Source organism: Sitophilus oryzae, unplaced genomic scaffold (assembly GCF_002938485.1).
Source record: "Sitophilus oryzae breed Bouriz unplaced genomic scaffold, Soryzae_2.0 scaffold_1543_pilon_pilon, whole genome shotgun sequence".
Lineage (NCBI taxonomy): Eukaryota > Metazoa > Arthropoda > Insecta > Coleoptera > Curculionidae > Sitophilus > Sitophilus oryzae.
In genome coordinates, this window is record NW_022146218.1 from 1 (window position 1) to 16,287 (window position 16,287).

Genomic DNA, 16,287 nt, shown 5'->3' on the forward strand with positions numbered 1-16,287 from the left:
ATAATCATTGGAGCTTGTCAATAACCGCTTCAATAAAAATATACCGTGTGATCAAAACATTGAATAAAAAACTAGCGATTTTGATGCAATTCTCACTGTTTAAAAGCTTATATGGCTTCGATTTTTATTTTTTATTATTCAATGGACCAAAAAAAAACAGTTAATTTTAAGTTAAACTACTTAAATCAAGTAGTGTTTAAGGGCTTACTCTAATAACAAATCGTTTTAATCATAGGACTATTCGCTTACCTGTAGTAAGTTGGGAGGCATCTGGTCCATTCCTTCTACCATAACAACTTCGTACAGTGTTGCCAGGTTGTGTTCGAGGGCAGAAACGCATTCGACGATTTCTTTAACAATTTCTGGTGATACTGAAAGTATATGGTTTGGTTTATATACAGGGTATTTTTTAAATCAGTGTAAATAATTTAATTGGTAACATATTTAGAATTTTTTGTATTTTTTAAATTACTTGCATATTTTTAGAAACCGTATTTACTAAAAGTAGTTTTTGGAAAATCATAACATTAAGTTTTATTTTTTCATAATGTAGAAATTAAATAAAAAAGTCAACAATTTTAGAATGCTTGACAGTACTAAAAACTGCACCATCTACAAATTTCATGAGTATGAATCTGCGGTATGCATTTTTTTTAAATTTCACAAAAAATGTCAAGAGAATGTAAATGTTTCTACACTTTTTTTTTAACTGAAAAACGCATAGGCGTGCATCTAAGGTCGAAATATAGTACCAGTTAAAATATTTGCACTTATTTAAAAAAACACCTTGTATAATATCTTTAGATTACCTGCTTCGTCTCCAGAAATTTCAGACATAATTGGGAGATTTTGAAGAACAATGACGGATTTTTTGATTTCCTCGATAATAGGTACTGAATCTCTTCTTTCTATGAAGGAAAATGAAAATAAAAAAACGGTGATAATGTTTTTCATTGCGTATTTCTAACCTGCCAAATGGGTTTCGTCCAAAACTTGTTGATGCATTACGGCGACGTTGTATTGCAAGTGTTCTAAAAGATTTTTTAGTTCTGTTCTTTGTGGAGTTCCCGGAGTTAACATGACAAAGTCCAGAGCTTCAATAATTCGATCTTCTATCAATTCTAAAGGCACCTAAAAATTGTATCGATGTAAGTAAGAAAGGTATAACAAAAAATATTTATAATTTAATGAAATACTATAATAATACAAATAATCATATACGATCTTCATTAATATACTTTCTGAATAAATAAGTGGCAACGTAGCGTTTTCCTATAGTCTGTCCAACGAGAAGATCCTTGACAGTGATAGATGTGTCTGTCATTTTAATTTGAAAGTATTTTATTTTATTTTACAAAGAAATAAGTTGGTACAACTGGAACGCATCGCAGGAAATATTTAAAATTTGATTGACAAGATGACAAGTGATTACTTCAAAATATTGTGAAAAAACTGTATAAAACTGAAAAAATGTAATCGAGTTATTTTATTTAATAAAACCGGTATGTGTTAATACAAAACAAACAAGAAAAAAGACACTACATACCAAAAAAAATATAAAAAAGAACTATTTTTACTCTCAAGCTTTATGAAACTACCCGCATTTATGATTATATTTATCAATATAACTTATGTACAAATACAAATTTGTAATATTCTACAGGAATAAATAAAACAACATAGTAAATAAAACAAACTATTTTATTAATAATAACACCTACCAAATTTTATACCTTAAAGGTTGATTAATTAACTTTAATCTTAATTTTTTAAACCAGTACCTTTTGACATTATTTTTCTGCAGTACTAAAATCCATTATTTGCCTATCGTGTGATGTCGATATTTTACAGCTACTCCAGTTTTTAGTATGTGTTTAGTTTGATCCTTCTACCATATACGAGATGCACTTATCTACGACGAGATGGTATACAAACTTTAATGATGGGGTGTATAAAACTTTTTGCCTGGTCAGCGTGTATTAACCATAAACTGTGCTCTGGGTCTACAGTTAATTTTCACTCGATTTTTCCTCCACTTGACTTCAAAAGACACAAAACAAACGTAATAATACGAATCAAAATGCATCATCTTCCAAAACGCAGGGTATTTAACAAAAGTTGACACAAAATTATAACCTATAATTTGGCAAGACTTTGACAAGCGTCAAAATGACAAAAATCTAAAGGCGAATTCATACGCATCGGCGTCCGTTTATCGTTCATCGTTCCGTCAAACCAATAAAATTGAAATACGATCTGTCATTTTTTAAATAAACCAATAAAACTGGTTAAAAACAACAAGACACGACGCATGACGGATTTATATTTAAACCCATCCATAGATAACTTAAAAATTATTAGAAACTTTTTTTTGTAAAATAAATAGATTGGTATGGGACGTCATCTGCTTTTCTTCTGTCATCGTCTGTCGAAATCTTACCTGAGAAAAAAAACAGAGTATACCTTGGTTTAGTACAGCAAAGCTTGTTTATTGTAATCGCAAAACATTGACATTAAAGTCTATAAACCTGACTAAATGAAATGTTGGCAAAAATGTTTAAATTTGTTGTATAATTTAAGATACCGAGAAGCTCTTCATTTTACTTTATAGAGCAAATGATTGTAACAGATTTTATTTAGATTAAAGCTGCAAAAATAGTATAAACCGACTTTTATTATCGCTATGTTGGTCACATTGTGCCGTGCTCAGCAATGTTGTCCCTTATTATTTGACAATTATCCTAATGTCAGTCATTATTTTGTATAATATCATGTTGTTGTTGAATCTTTGTAGCAAATCTCGTTTTTGCCTATTTTTCGTAATCTTTTTTTTTAATTGCACTTTTAGGCTCAAACAGTTCTTTTGAGAACTAAATTTTCGAGTTTTTGTATTCATTTCTTAAAATTGTGTGTTGAAAATATGCGGAGGCATTTAAACAGTCGAAGCAAAGAGCTTGTAGCTTCCCTGATAAACAATGAGTGTACGTGACAATAAAGGTCCGTTATTACCCTTGACTGCAGTCAGAGAAGTAAGTTTGCTTTATAAGCTCATTTATACCACTTTTAGTTAGTTTTTATTAAATTCTGTGATTATTAGTTTATGCATTAATAGCAGTCTCTTACTTGTTATTACCACTTATGGCGTTGTAAGATGTACACCAATAAATAAAATAGAAAACAAATTTCTTGCAGTATAGGTATATAATAAAATTATATAAAGGATTCTTGCCACTTAACTGCTGATATAGAAATTTAATTCCACGCTGTGTTTGTCATAATGTAGATCAACCTGCTCTCACTATCGGTTTCAGACCCTACTCCATCATCAGGTGAGCTTGGGCAGATCCACAAAATGACAACCACAGCGCAGAGATAGTTAATTCCGACTTGTCAGAAAGTGTCGGATAGATATTAAGTCCCGAACGGTAGATAGCGGCCTGCGTGCAATTGTAGTACTTTCGTACCACCGAGGCGAAACTATCGATAGTAAAAAGATGGTAAAATACTTTTTTTCAGGCAGGCCAAATTATAAAATAGAAAACAAATTTCTTGCAGTATAGGTATATAATAAAATAAAATAAAAAGGACTAGTTGAAGCCTGGCGCAATCGCCACGACATCACAAAAATACTTTTTATTTTTTTTTAATTAAATAAAAAACAAAAAATCCGACGACGACAGTTTTTAGAAGTGCCAATTAGCTATCTTTTAGTAAAAAAAAAAGCAACTTTTTAGAGTAAGTCGTTACTTCAGTAGAGACGACACAGATAAACATTAGCATTTTATATATGTAGATTCTTGCCTTGGTGGTACGAAAGTACTATCATTGCACGCAGGCTGCTATCTACCGTTCGGGACTTAATATCTAACCGACACTTTCCGACATGTCGGAATTAACTATCTCTGCGCTGTGGTTGCCATTTTGTGGATCTGCCCAAGCTCACCTGATGATGGAGTAGGGCTCCAGGAAACCGGTAGTGAGAGCAGGTTGATCCACATTATGACAAAAACACAGCGTGGAATAAAATTCTATATCAGCAGTTAAGTGGAAAGAATCCTTATATAATTTTATCCAATAAATAAATAAATAACCCATAATAACGCTTAGAATAATCTTCATAATGGACTAGTTTTTGCCAATATGTAATAAGTAAAATAAGTTATGAAACAAATAAATCAATTCATTATTAAAATATTAGTTATTAAATTAAATTAAAACGTAAAACTCTTTAAAAAATGATATAATAAATATAGTGTTCGTCAATTTTAGGTTAAGATTCTTCTCATAAATCCGTCACACTCTGGCAGCGCTGTCGCCATCGCTTGTCACTCAAAGTTGAGCACGTGCATCGGAAATTGTTTTGCGATTACCATATTTATATTCTTTTTATATTTCATATCAATTACTGTTTACCTATGTTACTATTTCATATTGACTAACTGGAATTTAAATTTCGTGCTGGTGATTCAGGTGGTAGCTCTGCTGTAAAAAATGCCAAGTTGTCGCATTTATTTATTTATTTCCTGACATTGTCATTCGTTTTGACACTTTAGTTTTGTATTCCGAGTTTTGGTTTAAATAAATAGTGTTTTGATACTTTAAGCTTAAAAATGTTTACTAGCAGACCTTGCAGTCGAACATTGTTCTTTTAGAACTTCTTTTAGTGTGAAATGTACAAGATAGTTTAATAGCCGTAAAAATTCATAGCAAATTTATTAAAATATTTTGAACGGGAAAGCGGTGGTAATGGTTTTGTTGATGTAAATAATAACTGTTTATATATTTATAATTAATTTATTTTTGTTTCCTAAAATATTTTTTATTAAAAAAGTATATAAAAGGTCAAGCTTAATCACGTGACTAAAATTTTATTTAGTATGAACTTGTATCTTATTTGTCTAAATATAATTTTTCGTACTTACCACACAATTTTGCAGGCGTTGTCTGTCTTCCTCTGACAACTGGTCTTTTTGTTTCCTCAGTAACGTGTCATTGCTGATTTCATACAAAGCTACAGCATGAGGCAGAAGAGGTTCCAGTACCATTCTTGCACTTGGTACAGAAGCTGAATCTTGTAATTGGTCCAAAGTAGATTTTGTATCCTCCAACAAGGATTCTGGCACCTAAGATAAAGACATTTTGTATTTTTTATTCTAAAATACTTAAAAAAAAATTCTTACTACTGTAACTGATGTTTCTTCCAAAACTACCACTACATTATCACCCACGGCCATTTGATCATCACTGGTTTGTCTGGGTTCATCAACTTGTTCACTAAGTTCAATAATATTTAATCTGACTTCTTTGACTCGGTCTTTTAAATTAGAAAATTCGTCTTTTATGTCACTGGGTTGAGATGACAGGTCAGTAGCTAAGACACTGTCTTCCAGAATACTTAGAACAACACCGCATTCTTCTAGAACACTGCCCATGCTGGAAGGAGTCAAATCTATGACGAAATTATTGAGAAGGTTGATGCTTTGACCTATGTTTTCTAAAGCTGAGATACTGGTTTCATTTCTGTTTTCTCCTACCTATAGAAAAAAAATGAGAGAATATACAGGGTGGTGGGAACTGTATTCCGGAAACTTCGGCAGCATATTCTGCTGATAAAAATAAAGTGCTAAAATGCTTAGTTTCGGAGATACAGAGTGTAGAAGTTTAATTTTTATTTCAATTTTTTCCAAATAATTTATGAAGTAACGTCAATATTTGTATGAAAATTGGTGTCTGAGAGTTTTTTGACATGAGAAATTTGATTTTGATGTCAATATGACTCCTACTTGTAGAGGGCGCCACCTAAATATTTTTTAACTGGTTTGAAGAGTAATAACTTTTCGTCCACACCTGTATAAAACTAGTGAGTAAAAAAATTCACATTTACGGCGTTTTTTACGTAGAAAAGGTCTCTTGGTAAAAATCGTTACGAGTTCTCGAGATATTTGGAATCGGTCTTATCAATACCTGTCATCATTGACATAAATTAAACACGTTGACTAAATTGTTATGAGACTGAAATCATAAATTTGAAATGTTTTTGTGTCCAAAGTTCAACAGAAACTGTTTTATCATCATTTTTTGGAAGAAAAATTTATGATCAATTTAGAAAAAAAATAAAAAGTTCCCGAATTTATGATTTCAGCCAAATAACTATCTACTCAACATGTTTATTTTTGTCAATAATGACATGTATTGATTATTTCCCATTATAAATATCTTTCCCATTATAAATATAAGAGACATTTTTCACGTAAAAAATCACGAAAATGTATATTTTTTACCCATTAGTTTTATACAGGTACGGACAAAAAGTTATTACTCTTCAAAACTGTTAAAACACATGTAGATGACGCCCTCTACAAGTAGGAGTCATATTGACATCAAAATCAAATTTCTCATCAGAACCATTTCCAGAACCACCAGACACCATTTTTCATCCAAATATTGACGTTACTTCAGAAATTATTTGGAAAAAATCGAAATAAAAATGAAACTTCTACACCCTGTATCTCTGAAACTAAGCATTTTAGGACACACATTTATACGACCGTTTTTACTTATTTTTATCACCAGAATATGCTGCCGAATTTTCCGGAATACAGTTTTTAATTATGGTTTTAGGTTCGTCAAGATATATAAGTCTTATGGAAAGAAAAGAATTTCGGACTTAAATTGTCTTTATATATTTTGATTAACACAATTTTCAACACAAACTAATTCCTAAAACTACTGAGCTTTTAATACTGCGGTCTGGTAAAAAGTAATTTGATTATGGTTTACCTTGGTTACGGTAGTTGCCAAATCTTTTTGCAGAGAAGAGAGTTGTCTTAAACCTTCTAATATTATAGTGTTGGGTATATTTCTCTGAGCAGTCTCGATGTTACATAGCAAATCAGTGACAGACTGATTTGTATCAGTGTACACTATTTCACTAACTTGCTCGAACACTTCTCTAAAAACTTCCTCGCGTGGTTCTGAAACGGGACTACTGAGCCCTTCACCTTCGACATTTGCTCCAATTCTGTAAAAAAAGTTATATTATATAAATTGTATTAACATTTAAAAAAAACAGCAGTACCTTGTAAGAGAATTCATAATGTCGTCGATAGATCCAGCAAAAGTTTCCAGAACATTCATACTGATCATACCAGAATGTCTATCTCCAGGCTCCTGATTTTTTATGACGTTTAGACCACGAGATAGTTCGGTAACTGAGGGCGTTATTTTGTCCAAAATGGCCAATCGCAATTCTTGGGCGACAGATTTTTCACCAGCGTATCGTATGGCCTAAGGAAAATAACCATAAAAATATGTCATACAGCCTAAAAGCCTTAAAGGTCTAAAGGTCTAAGGGTCTAAGAGTCTAAGGGTCTAAAGGTCTAAAGGTCTAAATGTCTAAAGGTCTAAAAGCCTAAAAGTCTAAAAGTCTAAAAGCCTAAAAATCTAAGTCTAAAAAAATCTAAGAAAAAGAAAGTTTTAGTCTAGTTCTCTTAGTCTATAGGTCTAAAAGTCTACAGGTCTAAATGTCTAAAAGTCTGAAAGTCTAAAAGTCTAAAAGTTTAAAAGTTTAAAAGTCTAAAAGTCCAAAAGTCTAAAAGTCTATAAGTCTAAAAGTTTAAAAGTCTAAAAGGCTAAAAGGCTAAAAGTTTAAAAGTCTAAAAGTCTAAAAGTCTAAAAGTTTAAAAGTCTGAAAGTCTAAAAGTCTATAAGTCTAAAAGTTTAAAAGTCTAAAAGTCTAAAAGTCTAAAAGTCTAAAAGTCTAAAAGTCTAAAAGTTTAAAAGTCTGAAAGTCTAAAAGTCTATAAGTCTAAAAGTCTAAAAGTCTAAAAGTCCGAAAGTCCGAAAGTCTAAAAGTCTAAAAATCTAAGTCTAAAAAATCTAAGAAAAAGAAAGTTCTCTAATTCTAATTCTTTTACTTTTAAGTTTCTCAATATTTTAAGAAAACATTCTCTAGCATTTATTAGAGCTTACTTGTTTCTCTGCCACCTTTGCTTCCTTCACAAGCATTTTAATTGGTTCGGATAGTTTTTCCAAAATAGCTTCGCAAAGGTTTGGATACATCTGGTCTGGGTCTCCATAAGCAACTGTTCTTTCCAGGCTTTCCAAGTTTTCACAAAATATTTTTATAATATAAATTATGCTAGCAAATTTTCATGATCATTGCATTTCTCCAACTATCTACTTACCTTTGTAAAGTTGGTGTAAAGGAATTTTGTCAAAATATCGGCGTCCTTTGCTGCAGAAGAAGGTTCCGAACCACTCGAAACCGGTTCTTTTTGACCATATTTGCCTTCTCTGAGAACCAATTCGGATTTGCTCAATTCGTTCCTAATTTCTTTGACCGTGATGCACACTTCTTGAGTAATTTTTGAAGGCGTAACTCTACCAGTAGCCTAAAAATAATAATAATAATCCTTATTCATCCTTGGAGTATAAAAACAAATATAAATATATACCGTATGATCGAGAAAAAACGGCGTCCAGTTGGCTGGGAAATGAAGGTCGCTGTCATTTTATATGTAAATTTATATGGGAAATGTCATCGATCGTCATTTCCCAGCCAACTGGACGCCATTTTTTTTCGATCATACGGTACTTCTGTAATCTTTTAAGACTACTCAGGAAAAAAGAGAACAATGAAAAGAAAAAAAAATTATAATGTAAAAAGCAGAAAAAAGTCTTACTTTTGTTCTGTCCAGTTCTTTTTCTAATAAAGTAATTTTTTCTACATCGTCTAAAGTTTTTCTCAAATAATACAAGTGTTTCATAAATATTATTGCAAGTTCTCTGGATCAGTGTGTGTTCTCTTCCTTTCATGGCAACGCATTTTTCCACAATTCCCAAACTTTTCTGCAGATCAAAAATTGGAGGAGCCAGTAACTCCACTATAGAAATTTCTGATATATTCAATAAACACATTATACAGGGTGTTTTATTTATTTATTTATTCCATAATTAGTGTTCATTTTCTTTTGGTAAAAAACCTCATAATTGTGTTTCAGTTATGGAAATACTACCTCTAAAATATTTACACTTATTTAAGACTCACCCAGTATAGATACAGATACACTTACCTCAATGCCTTCTTTTTGTTCCAGACTTTCAAACACAGTTTGAATGTCTTTGATAGGCTGCGAGATGCTTTTCAGTACGTCCAAGCTTCTATCTGCTGCAGCTGATGTGGCTTTAAGAGCAGATTGCACTAAAACTTCTTCTTGAACCGACAAAAGTTTTTCCTGAAACTCATTCAGTCTACTTTAAATTCACCTATGTTTGGTGTCTTTTCCTTTGCTTCTTTTTCCTTTGCTTCTCGTTTTTCTTGGTTCATTACCAAACCTAAGAATAAATAAAGCATGTATAAAAAAATCGCTACTCAAGAAATTTAATATTTTGATCAAGTTTGTGCCCACGTATTTTGAAAGACCCTGTATATTACCGTCTCCTTCCTCTCCTTGGATGTCTCTCTGGACGTTAGGAAGGTCAACACTGGCAGTCTGTCTTAGAGAACCTCTTGGAGGCATTTCATCAGAACTTTGAGACATCCTGCAACAACACAAAGTACTATTGATAAATAAATTGTTACACAATATACTAGTATAGAGAAACAAAGTGTATACCTAATAAAAGTTGAAAATTTCTCAAAAATTAAGTAATAATATAAAAATACAAACTAAAGCATAAAACTTATAGGACAAACAAAAGACTTATTGAAATTACTGATAAATTTAATGACTTATTTACCTTCTTCTTCTAGTTTTTAGTTCTTGACTCTCGCTGATATTCACTCTGAGGTCAGAACCTATCTCGTGACTGGTTCTCGGTGTAAGAGGTCTTCTGGCTTCATCTTGGAGATCGTCCTCGTCTGGTAAACTTGATGTTTCTGTAATAGCTGCCACCTAAATAAAATAACACCCTGTATTATAAATTTTTAGTATTAATATATCAGTGTAGCTCAAGTGTTAGAGCTATTGTTGTAAGAATGAGCTGTACAGAGATGTATTCTCTAAGATATACAACTAAATCTCTAGAATGGAGGACAAATTCACAAGTTATTCCTAATTTCTTGGGATGTGATACACTTTTAATTTATTTAAGGGATGTTTGTTCTTCGACAATGTCACATTTCTTTGTAACATTTTTTTTATTCTACCAATTGATACAACAAAAACAACAACTCTAGTAAAGAAATGTTTAAAATAAAAGCTAGTATTCCCTAAAAATATATTCTGAATTTATTCATAATTTCTTTAGGCATGATTGTCACTTCATAATTTATTTTTAAACAAATGTTGTGTTTAGACAATTGCACGTTATAATTATACTTCTTTTCTACAAAAACTAAAAGGAAACAATATAGCCAAAGGGTGTACAAAAGTATCAATTTTCTAATAACCAATAGGTTTATTTATTTTTTTATAATTTCTTGATTACGGCTTTATAATTTATTTATTTATAACTTTATATAATCCTTATTCTACAGACAAATAATATAAATTAAATCATATGCATTTATGAAAAATTTACATATTAAGTAATCTCTAGGATAAAATAAAAAATGCTTTTTTTTTTTTTTTTTTTTATATATTTTTTTGAGTAAAAATGATTTTATATGATCTTGTCTGGGGTGCCTTTTCCATTATATGCACGCCACTGTGATAGTCGTTTTATTATGTTGCATCAGATATTTTACTAACCTGGAAAGCTCTGTCCTCTGGTTTTTGCTGTTTCTCCGAGCTTATAGCACTTTCAAACTCTCCATAACTTTCACTATCCAACTCTGCAGCCCCGGCCAAACTTTCGTTATTCGAATCCAAGGAAATATTCTTGGACAAGCTGTAGAATGTATTGTTACTATTGGATTTCTGCGAGTCAGACTTCCTCGGTGGCCTTCTTGGTGCATCGCCACTGCTAGAGGTCAGGTCGATCTTCAATTTTTCTGAAGTAATTGAAGATAGGGGATGTCCTGCTTCGTCTGTGAGGGAATAGATATCTTCAACGTCAGCTTCAGTGCGCAGGTCTTCGTCAGCTGTGAGGAAGTAGTCGTCTGATACATCGACTAAGACTGCTTCCATGAGGAGGTTTCCGGAGGTAGATGATTCTTTGACGAAGCGAAGAGGAGGTAACTCGACAATACTGTGCTCTAGAGGAAGAAAAAATGATTACCTATGGAGCAGCGCAATTTTAAGACTGAATCAACGTACAGCAAAGACCCAAACCTATGCAAATATAGAGACGACATGCATATGATTGAGCATTAAAGTATTATAGAATACGATTTTACGTACCTGAAACATGTTCTGATAGTTGCTCAGCATACATTTCGACGATCTGCAGAGCTTCTTCCTCAGTAAGATCGGGAGTTTCGTACAAAGACACTGACACTTCTTTGCCGTCAAACGAAAATGACACTTCGCCGGTTCCCAAGGTCAGAGACTGGTCTCCAGCTGTGTCATACATCTGCGAGGTTCTTTCTTCGTGTATAGTCGACAGAGACGATTGCCTTTCCAGTTCTATTCTCTGTTGTTGCCTGGTTTTTTGGTCTTCGTAGCCCAGAAGAGAGGCTGAGCTAGCTACAACTCCCATACAGTTTCTAGCTTCACAAGTGTATGTTCCTGAAAATATAGAATGTTATGGAAGTATAATTTTTATTGTTTATTTTTATTTACCTAGACAGCATGTTCCATCCTCCCCGGATGTGATTCTATGAATGTCTCCCGGTTTCAATTCAACACCGTCTTTGTACCATTTTAGGACAGGCTGAGGTATACCGATGACTTTACATTCTAAATTGACAGCTCCCTCCTTAAAAGACAATCATTTGAAGATCGTGCAATTTGAATAAAAATATTAAGAAAGGGATAAAAAGGTTGATTCTCACTACTATACCTTCCGTTTCATTTCATATCCGTTCCGTATTTTATTGTATTGATGACCCTATACCAGGTGTTGCATCGTCGAGCGGAACATAGGAAATCCCATGTAAATTTTAAAGGGGTCAATTATTAGCTTCACTAATTATTTTAGAGAATAATTCTATCTAGGTTTATTGAAGAGCACTAAAATCCACATTCAAAGAATAATTTTAGATATTTTGATTTTTTTTTTTTTTTTTTTTTTTTCTTTTTAAATATTTCTCCTTTATGGCCCTGTATTTACTTATGAGCACCAGTATGGCACCAGTCAAGGTAAAGATAACTGTCAAACGAAGTTGTATCATTTTCAGAAATTTATCTATTTGGTGTTTTATTATTATTATGAAAAACTCATATCTACATCGAAAATATTAGCCTTGAATTACACTACCGAAGAAAAAAGTATTGATGATTAAATGGTATTATCAAGGAAATAGTTATCAAAGGTGTCGGACATGTTTGTATCCGAATAGACCGATAACTGGAAAATCTACAATCGCAAAGGAATATCAGAGATTTGAGACCAAAGGTACCTACCCTAATAAATAACTGCAGATGTGAAGCAAGGCAGGAACAAAAGAAGATGCAAGAAATGATACCGACTTGGAAGTTTTATTGTGCGTGGAAGGGAACGATGGAAAGATCAGCACAAAGAAACTTGAGGATGAAAATAGGAATAGATCACATTACAGCGTTTCGAATTTTGAAACGACATAAATACTATTCCTTCAAACATGAAAAGCACCAAGAGCTACGAGATGGGGACGAAATACGGCGGCAGGCGTTTTGTTTTGATATGATGGAAAGAGCAAACACGGATAGGGAATTTTTAAAAAACATGTTTCACGAATGCGCGTTTACCTTAAATAATGAACCCAATGTTCAAAATTATCGATATTGTAACAAAGAAAACCAACACAAGTTTGTCGTAACAAGGACGCAATATCCACAGAAAGTAAATGTTTGGGCAGGGATATTCGGACACAATATTAAACGGCAGGGAAACGGAAGGGAGCTGATATGAAAGGTATAGTGAGAATCAACCTTAATGCTATCCATGTATTCATGCATGGCAGACGGAGAAAGGGCCCTAGGGTGGGGATCCTTGACAGTTCTGTTTGACGATTCATTTGAGACATTAGCTTTGTTCGGTTTCTTGTCATTACCGATTCTGAACCGTCCTAGAACTCTGCAGCGCATGCGCAAATAAAATAATTTCTCCATATTTCCTTCTGCCCAGGCGTATCACAGTTCTAGGACGGTTCAGAATCGGTAATAAGAAAAACCCAAACAAAGCTATTTAAATTTGATTTGAAATTTTGTGGATTTGTCAGTCTTTACGGAGCTTATTTTATGTTATTTATTATTTATTCTACTACTGATAGTTGTATAAAGGTACCGTAAAACGAGGTGAATTGGGACATACAGGTGAATCGGGACAAAACTTTTTTTTTCTTAATTCTTTATTAACTTTATTAAAAAAGTCGTTGAAACCACTCGTCAAGTTGTGTCTAAAACATATGCTTTACGTGTGACACAACTGAATTTGCTGTCAAACTTATGTTTGACGGTTGACATAATCTAAATTCTGGTAGTCAAAAATCAGCTTTTTTCGTGCATCTGAGAGTGTTGGTTGTAACAAGTGGAAAATGTAAGTAAAATAATACGATATTGGCTTTAATTAGACTTAAAATAGTCCTCTGCCGAAAGTCATTTAAGCAAGTCAATTAAAAAGTTTTTTAATACAAAAAAAAATCATAATAAATAATTTTTATGATAGAACATGATATATTTTTTTCTATTATGTTGTCCCTTTTCCCCCAGGCTACGTCTAAATAAGAATACGTACTGAAAAACAATGTTGTCCCTAATCACCACATTTCCAGGAGAATAGGGACAAGACGGTTTTTTTCTAAAAACGCACTTTTTTTCTTCTTTTTTTAATTGCGCTATTTGGAAATGAAAAGTACACAACATGTTCGATATTTTGGCTTACAGAAAATAAAAATAAATTAAATAGTAAAGCAGGAATATCTTTGTAAAGTCCACGGAGTGTCCCGATTCACCTCATTTTACGGTAGTAAATCTAGATGGAAATTGTGGCAGAACTTAAATTAACAGTGACACTATCGCGATTTATCGAAAAAGACTCTAAAATAGTTAGTTGTGTAGCGTGCGGTAGATCTCGGCAAAAATCGAGTGAAATAATGGAAAAACTTTTCGCTAGTAAGTGACTATATAATATACATACGTGTAGTAAACCGATCATTTATGAAATTCACTTAAAATTAACTAATTATATATTTTTTCTTGCTTTATTTTTGCTTTTATTTACTACTTGTCAAAGATTAGATGTCAAAGAATTTAGATACGTCAATTTGACTTACCTGCTTCAGTAGCGTATCGGATGTTTGTGTTAATAAACAATTATTATAACTTATCTATTTTTATTATAATTATATATTTTTATAACCATTTTAATAACTCCCAACATTTATTTGCAACGTAAAATAAAACAACAAATTATTGAGTCTACCCTACGTCATATTTTTACACGTTTCGAATAAAATTAGAACGGCACTGATAAACCGGAATTTAAGTCGGCCATTTTAGGACCCCGTCGCGTTCGACCTAAGATTTTTGATATGCTCCTTCCTTAATACTTTTATTCAAAGATCGTGCATTTTACTGTACTTTATTTACAGTAAATCATAAAACAAAAATAAAAACAGGCGAAAATGTTTAGTATTATTATCAATTAATTAAGTACCTCTGAGAGTACAGCACGAAGACATTCCAAAAACTTTGGTTTCTTTTTGAAATGCTTCGGAATGACCAGTCTCAAAAAGCAAGAGGTGACAGAATGACCAAACTCATTCGTGGCCACGCACTTCCATTCAGCCTGATCGTTGAATTCCAACTGGGCAATCTCCAAATGACATACACCCAAGTACTCTCTCTATTAACGAAGTACTTTTCGGGCTCGGCATCAACCGGTTGATCGTCGCGGTACCAAGTTATTGAAGACACTGGTGTAGTGGCACTCACTAGAAAATTGAAATAGAAGTTTTTCTTCTTAAAAGTTGATTAAAACAAACATTACCATTAACAGTAAACCTGTAAGGTTCGTTAATTTTGGCTTCGCCACTTTTTAGTCCTTGTAAGAATTTAGGGGCTTGACTAGCTGAGATCAGCTGAGCTCTTTCTTCGTCACTTAGTTGACTTTCGATGTCTTCCACTGTCAGTTCAGCTGAACTGCGGGCTTCGCCCATACAGTTTTTCGCTATACAGCAATAGGAACCTATATAGAAAAATGTATTTATGTAAATTATGTCGTTAAAGGTACACAAAAATCTTTATTTGCGATTAAAATACAGGGTGGCGCCTCTCATACGACGCGGAGGCTCCAAGAAGAACGACAGTTTGTAGTTCTACAGGGTGTCCTCAAAAAAAGTTACACATCAAAGTTGGTTTTTTTGTAATGGAACACCCTATATATTAATAGATTTTTGGATTCTACGAGAAAAATAAAGGTGACTTTATTAGAGAAGTATATGACTAAAATGTAAGGTTCTTGACATATTAAACATTTTCTAAAAATGAAAAACAATTTTTAAATTTCAATAAAAGCTACCTAAATACGAATTTACTCGGAATAGCCTAATAGGTCGTTAAAATAAGGATTGTACTTTAAATCAAATTGAAACTTGGCCCAAAAAGTGATACAGGGTGAGACAAAATTAATATTGAACATGGGTCACATTTAAAAGTAAATTACTCTTTTATTTTAAATAAAACACCCAGTATATTATTTCGATATTTAATAAGGAATTCATGTCTCTTCAAAATACTATTAAAGTTTCCTACCGCTAAAACAAATATTTTTCTAAATATTTTCATTTTTATGATTTAGTGTCAGTAGATTTTTATTATTTGATAAAATCTAGGTGGCTGTGACACGTCTGACGCAATTTAGTTCAATTTTAACAACTAGTTATCATTTTGTGTCAGTTAAAATAAAAAAAATATATTTCATCTAGCTAATTTTTGTGCCATAATTATACACTTATATCTAGTTTTAATTCAGTAATAATTAAAATATGTTTTAAACGTATATTTTTTAGTACAGTTGAGTCTTTTACTTTACATCCTTTAATTTTTGATAAATTATCAAAAGGTATATCAATCACAGCCACCTAGATTATATCAAATAATAAAGATCTACTAAGACAAAATCATAAAAATGAAAATATCTAGGAAAATTTTTGTCTGAGGGGTACGCAAACTTAATAGTATTTAAAGATATATGAATTCTCAATTGAATACCGGTATAATATGCTGGGTGTTCCATTTAAAATAAAGGAGTAAATTGTTT

The 16,287-nt window shown here is 32.3% G+C and overlaps 2 protein-coding genes across 2 annotated transcripts; both read right to left on the reverse strand.

The window, feature by feature from the left end:
• Window positions 1-249: 249 nt before the first annotated feature.
• On the reverse strand, window positions 250-8,099 carry LOC115878951 (the record flags this gene model as incomplete). The annotated part of the gene is made up of 8 exons (XM_030895558.1): window positions 7,972-8,099; window positions 7,079-7,287; window positions 6,781-7,021; window positions 5,181-5,534; window positions 4,923-5,123; window positions 969-1,131; window positions 810-908; window positions 250-371 (listed from the first exon to the last, which is right to left on the reverse strand). Coding segments are annotated over exons 1-8 (1,479 nt in total), but the record flags the coding sequence as incomplete, so codon positions are not given.
• A 914-nt stretch (window positions 8,100-9,013) lies between these two features.
• On the reverse strand, window positions 9,014-15,213 carry LOC115878950 (the record flags this gene model as incomplete). The annotated part of the gene is made up of 11 exons (XM_030895556.1): window positions 9,014-9,019; window positions 9,075-9,214; window positions 9,268-9,336; window positions 9,437-9,543; window positions 9,742-9,896; window positions 10,695-11,140; window positions 11,286-11,612; window positions 11,667-11,802; window positions 14,683-14,814; window positions 14,859-14,959; window positions 15,016-15,213. Coding segments are annotated over 11 exons (1,817 nt in total), but the record flags the coding sequence as incomplete, so codon positions are not given.
• Window positions 15,214-16,287: the final 1,074 nt, after the last annotated feature.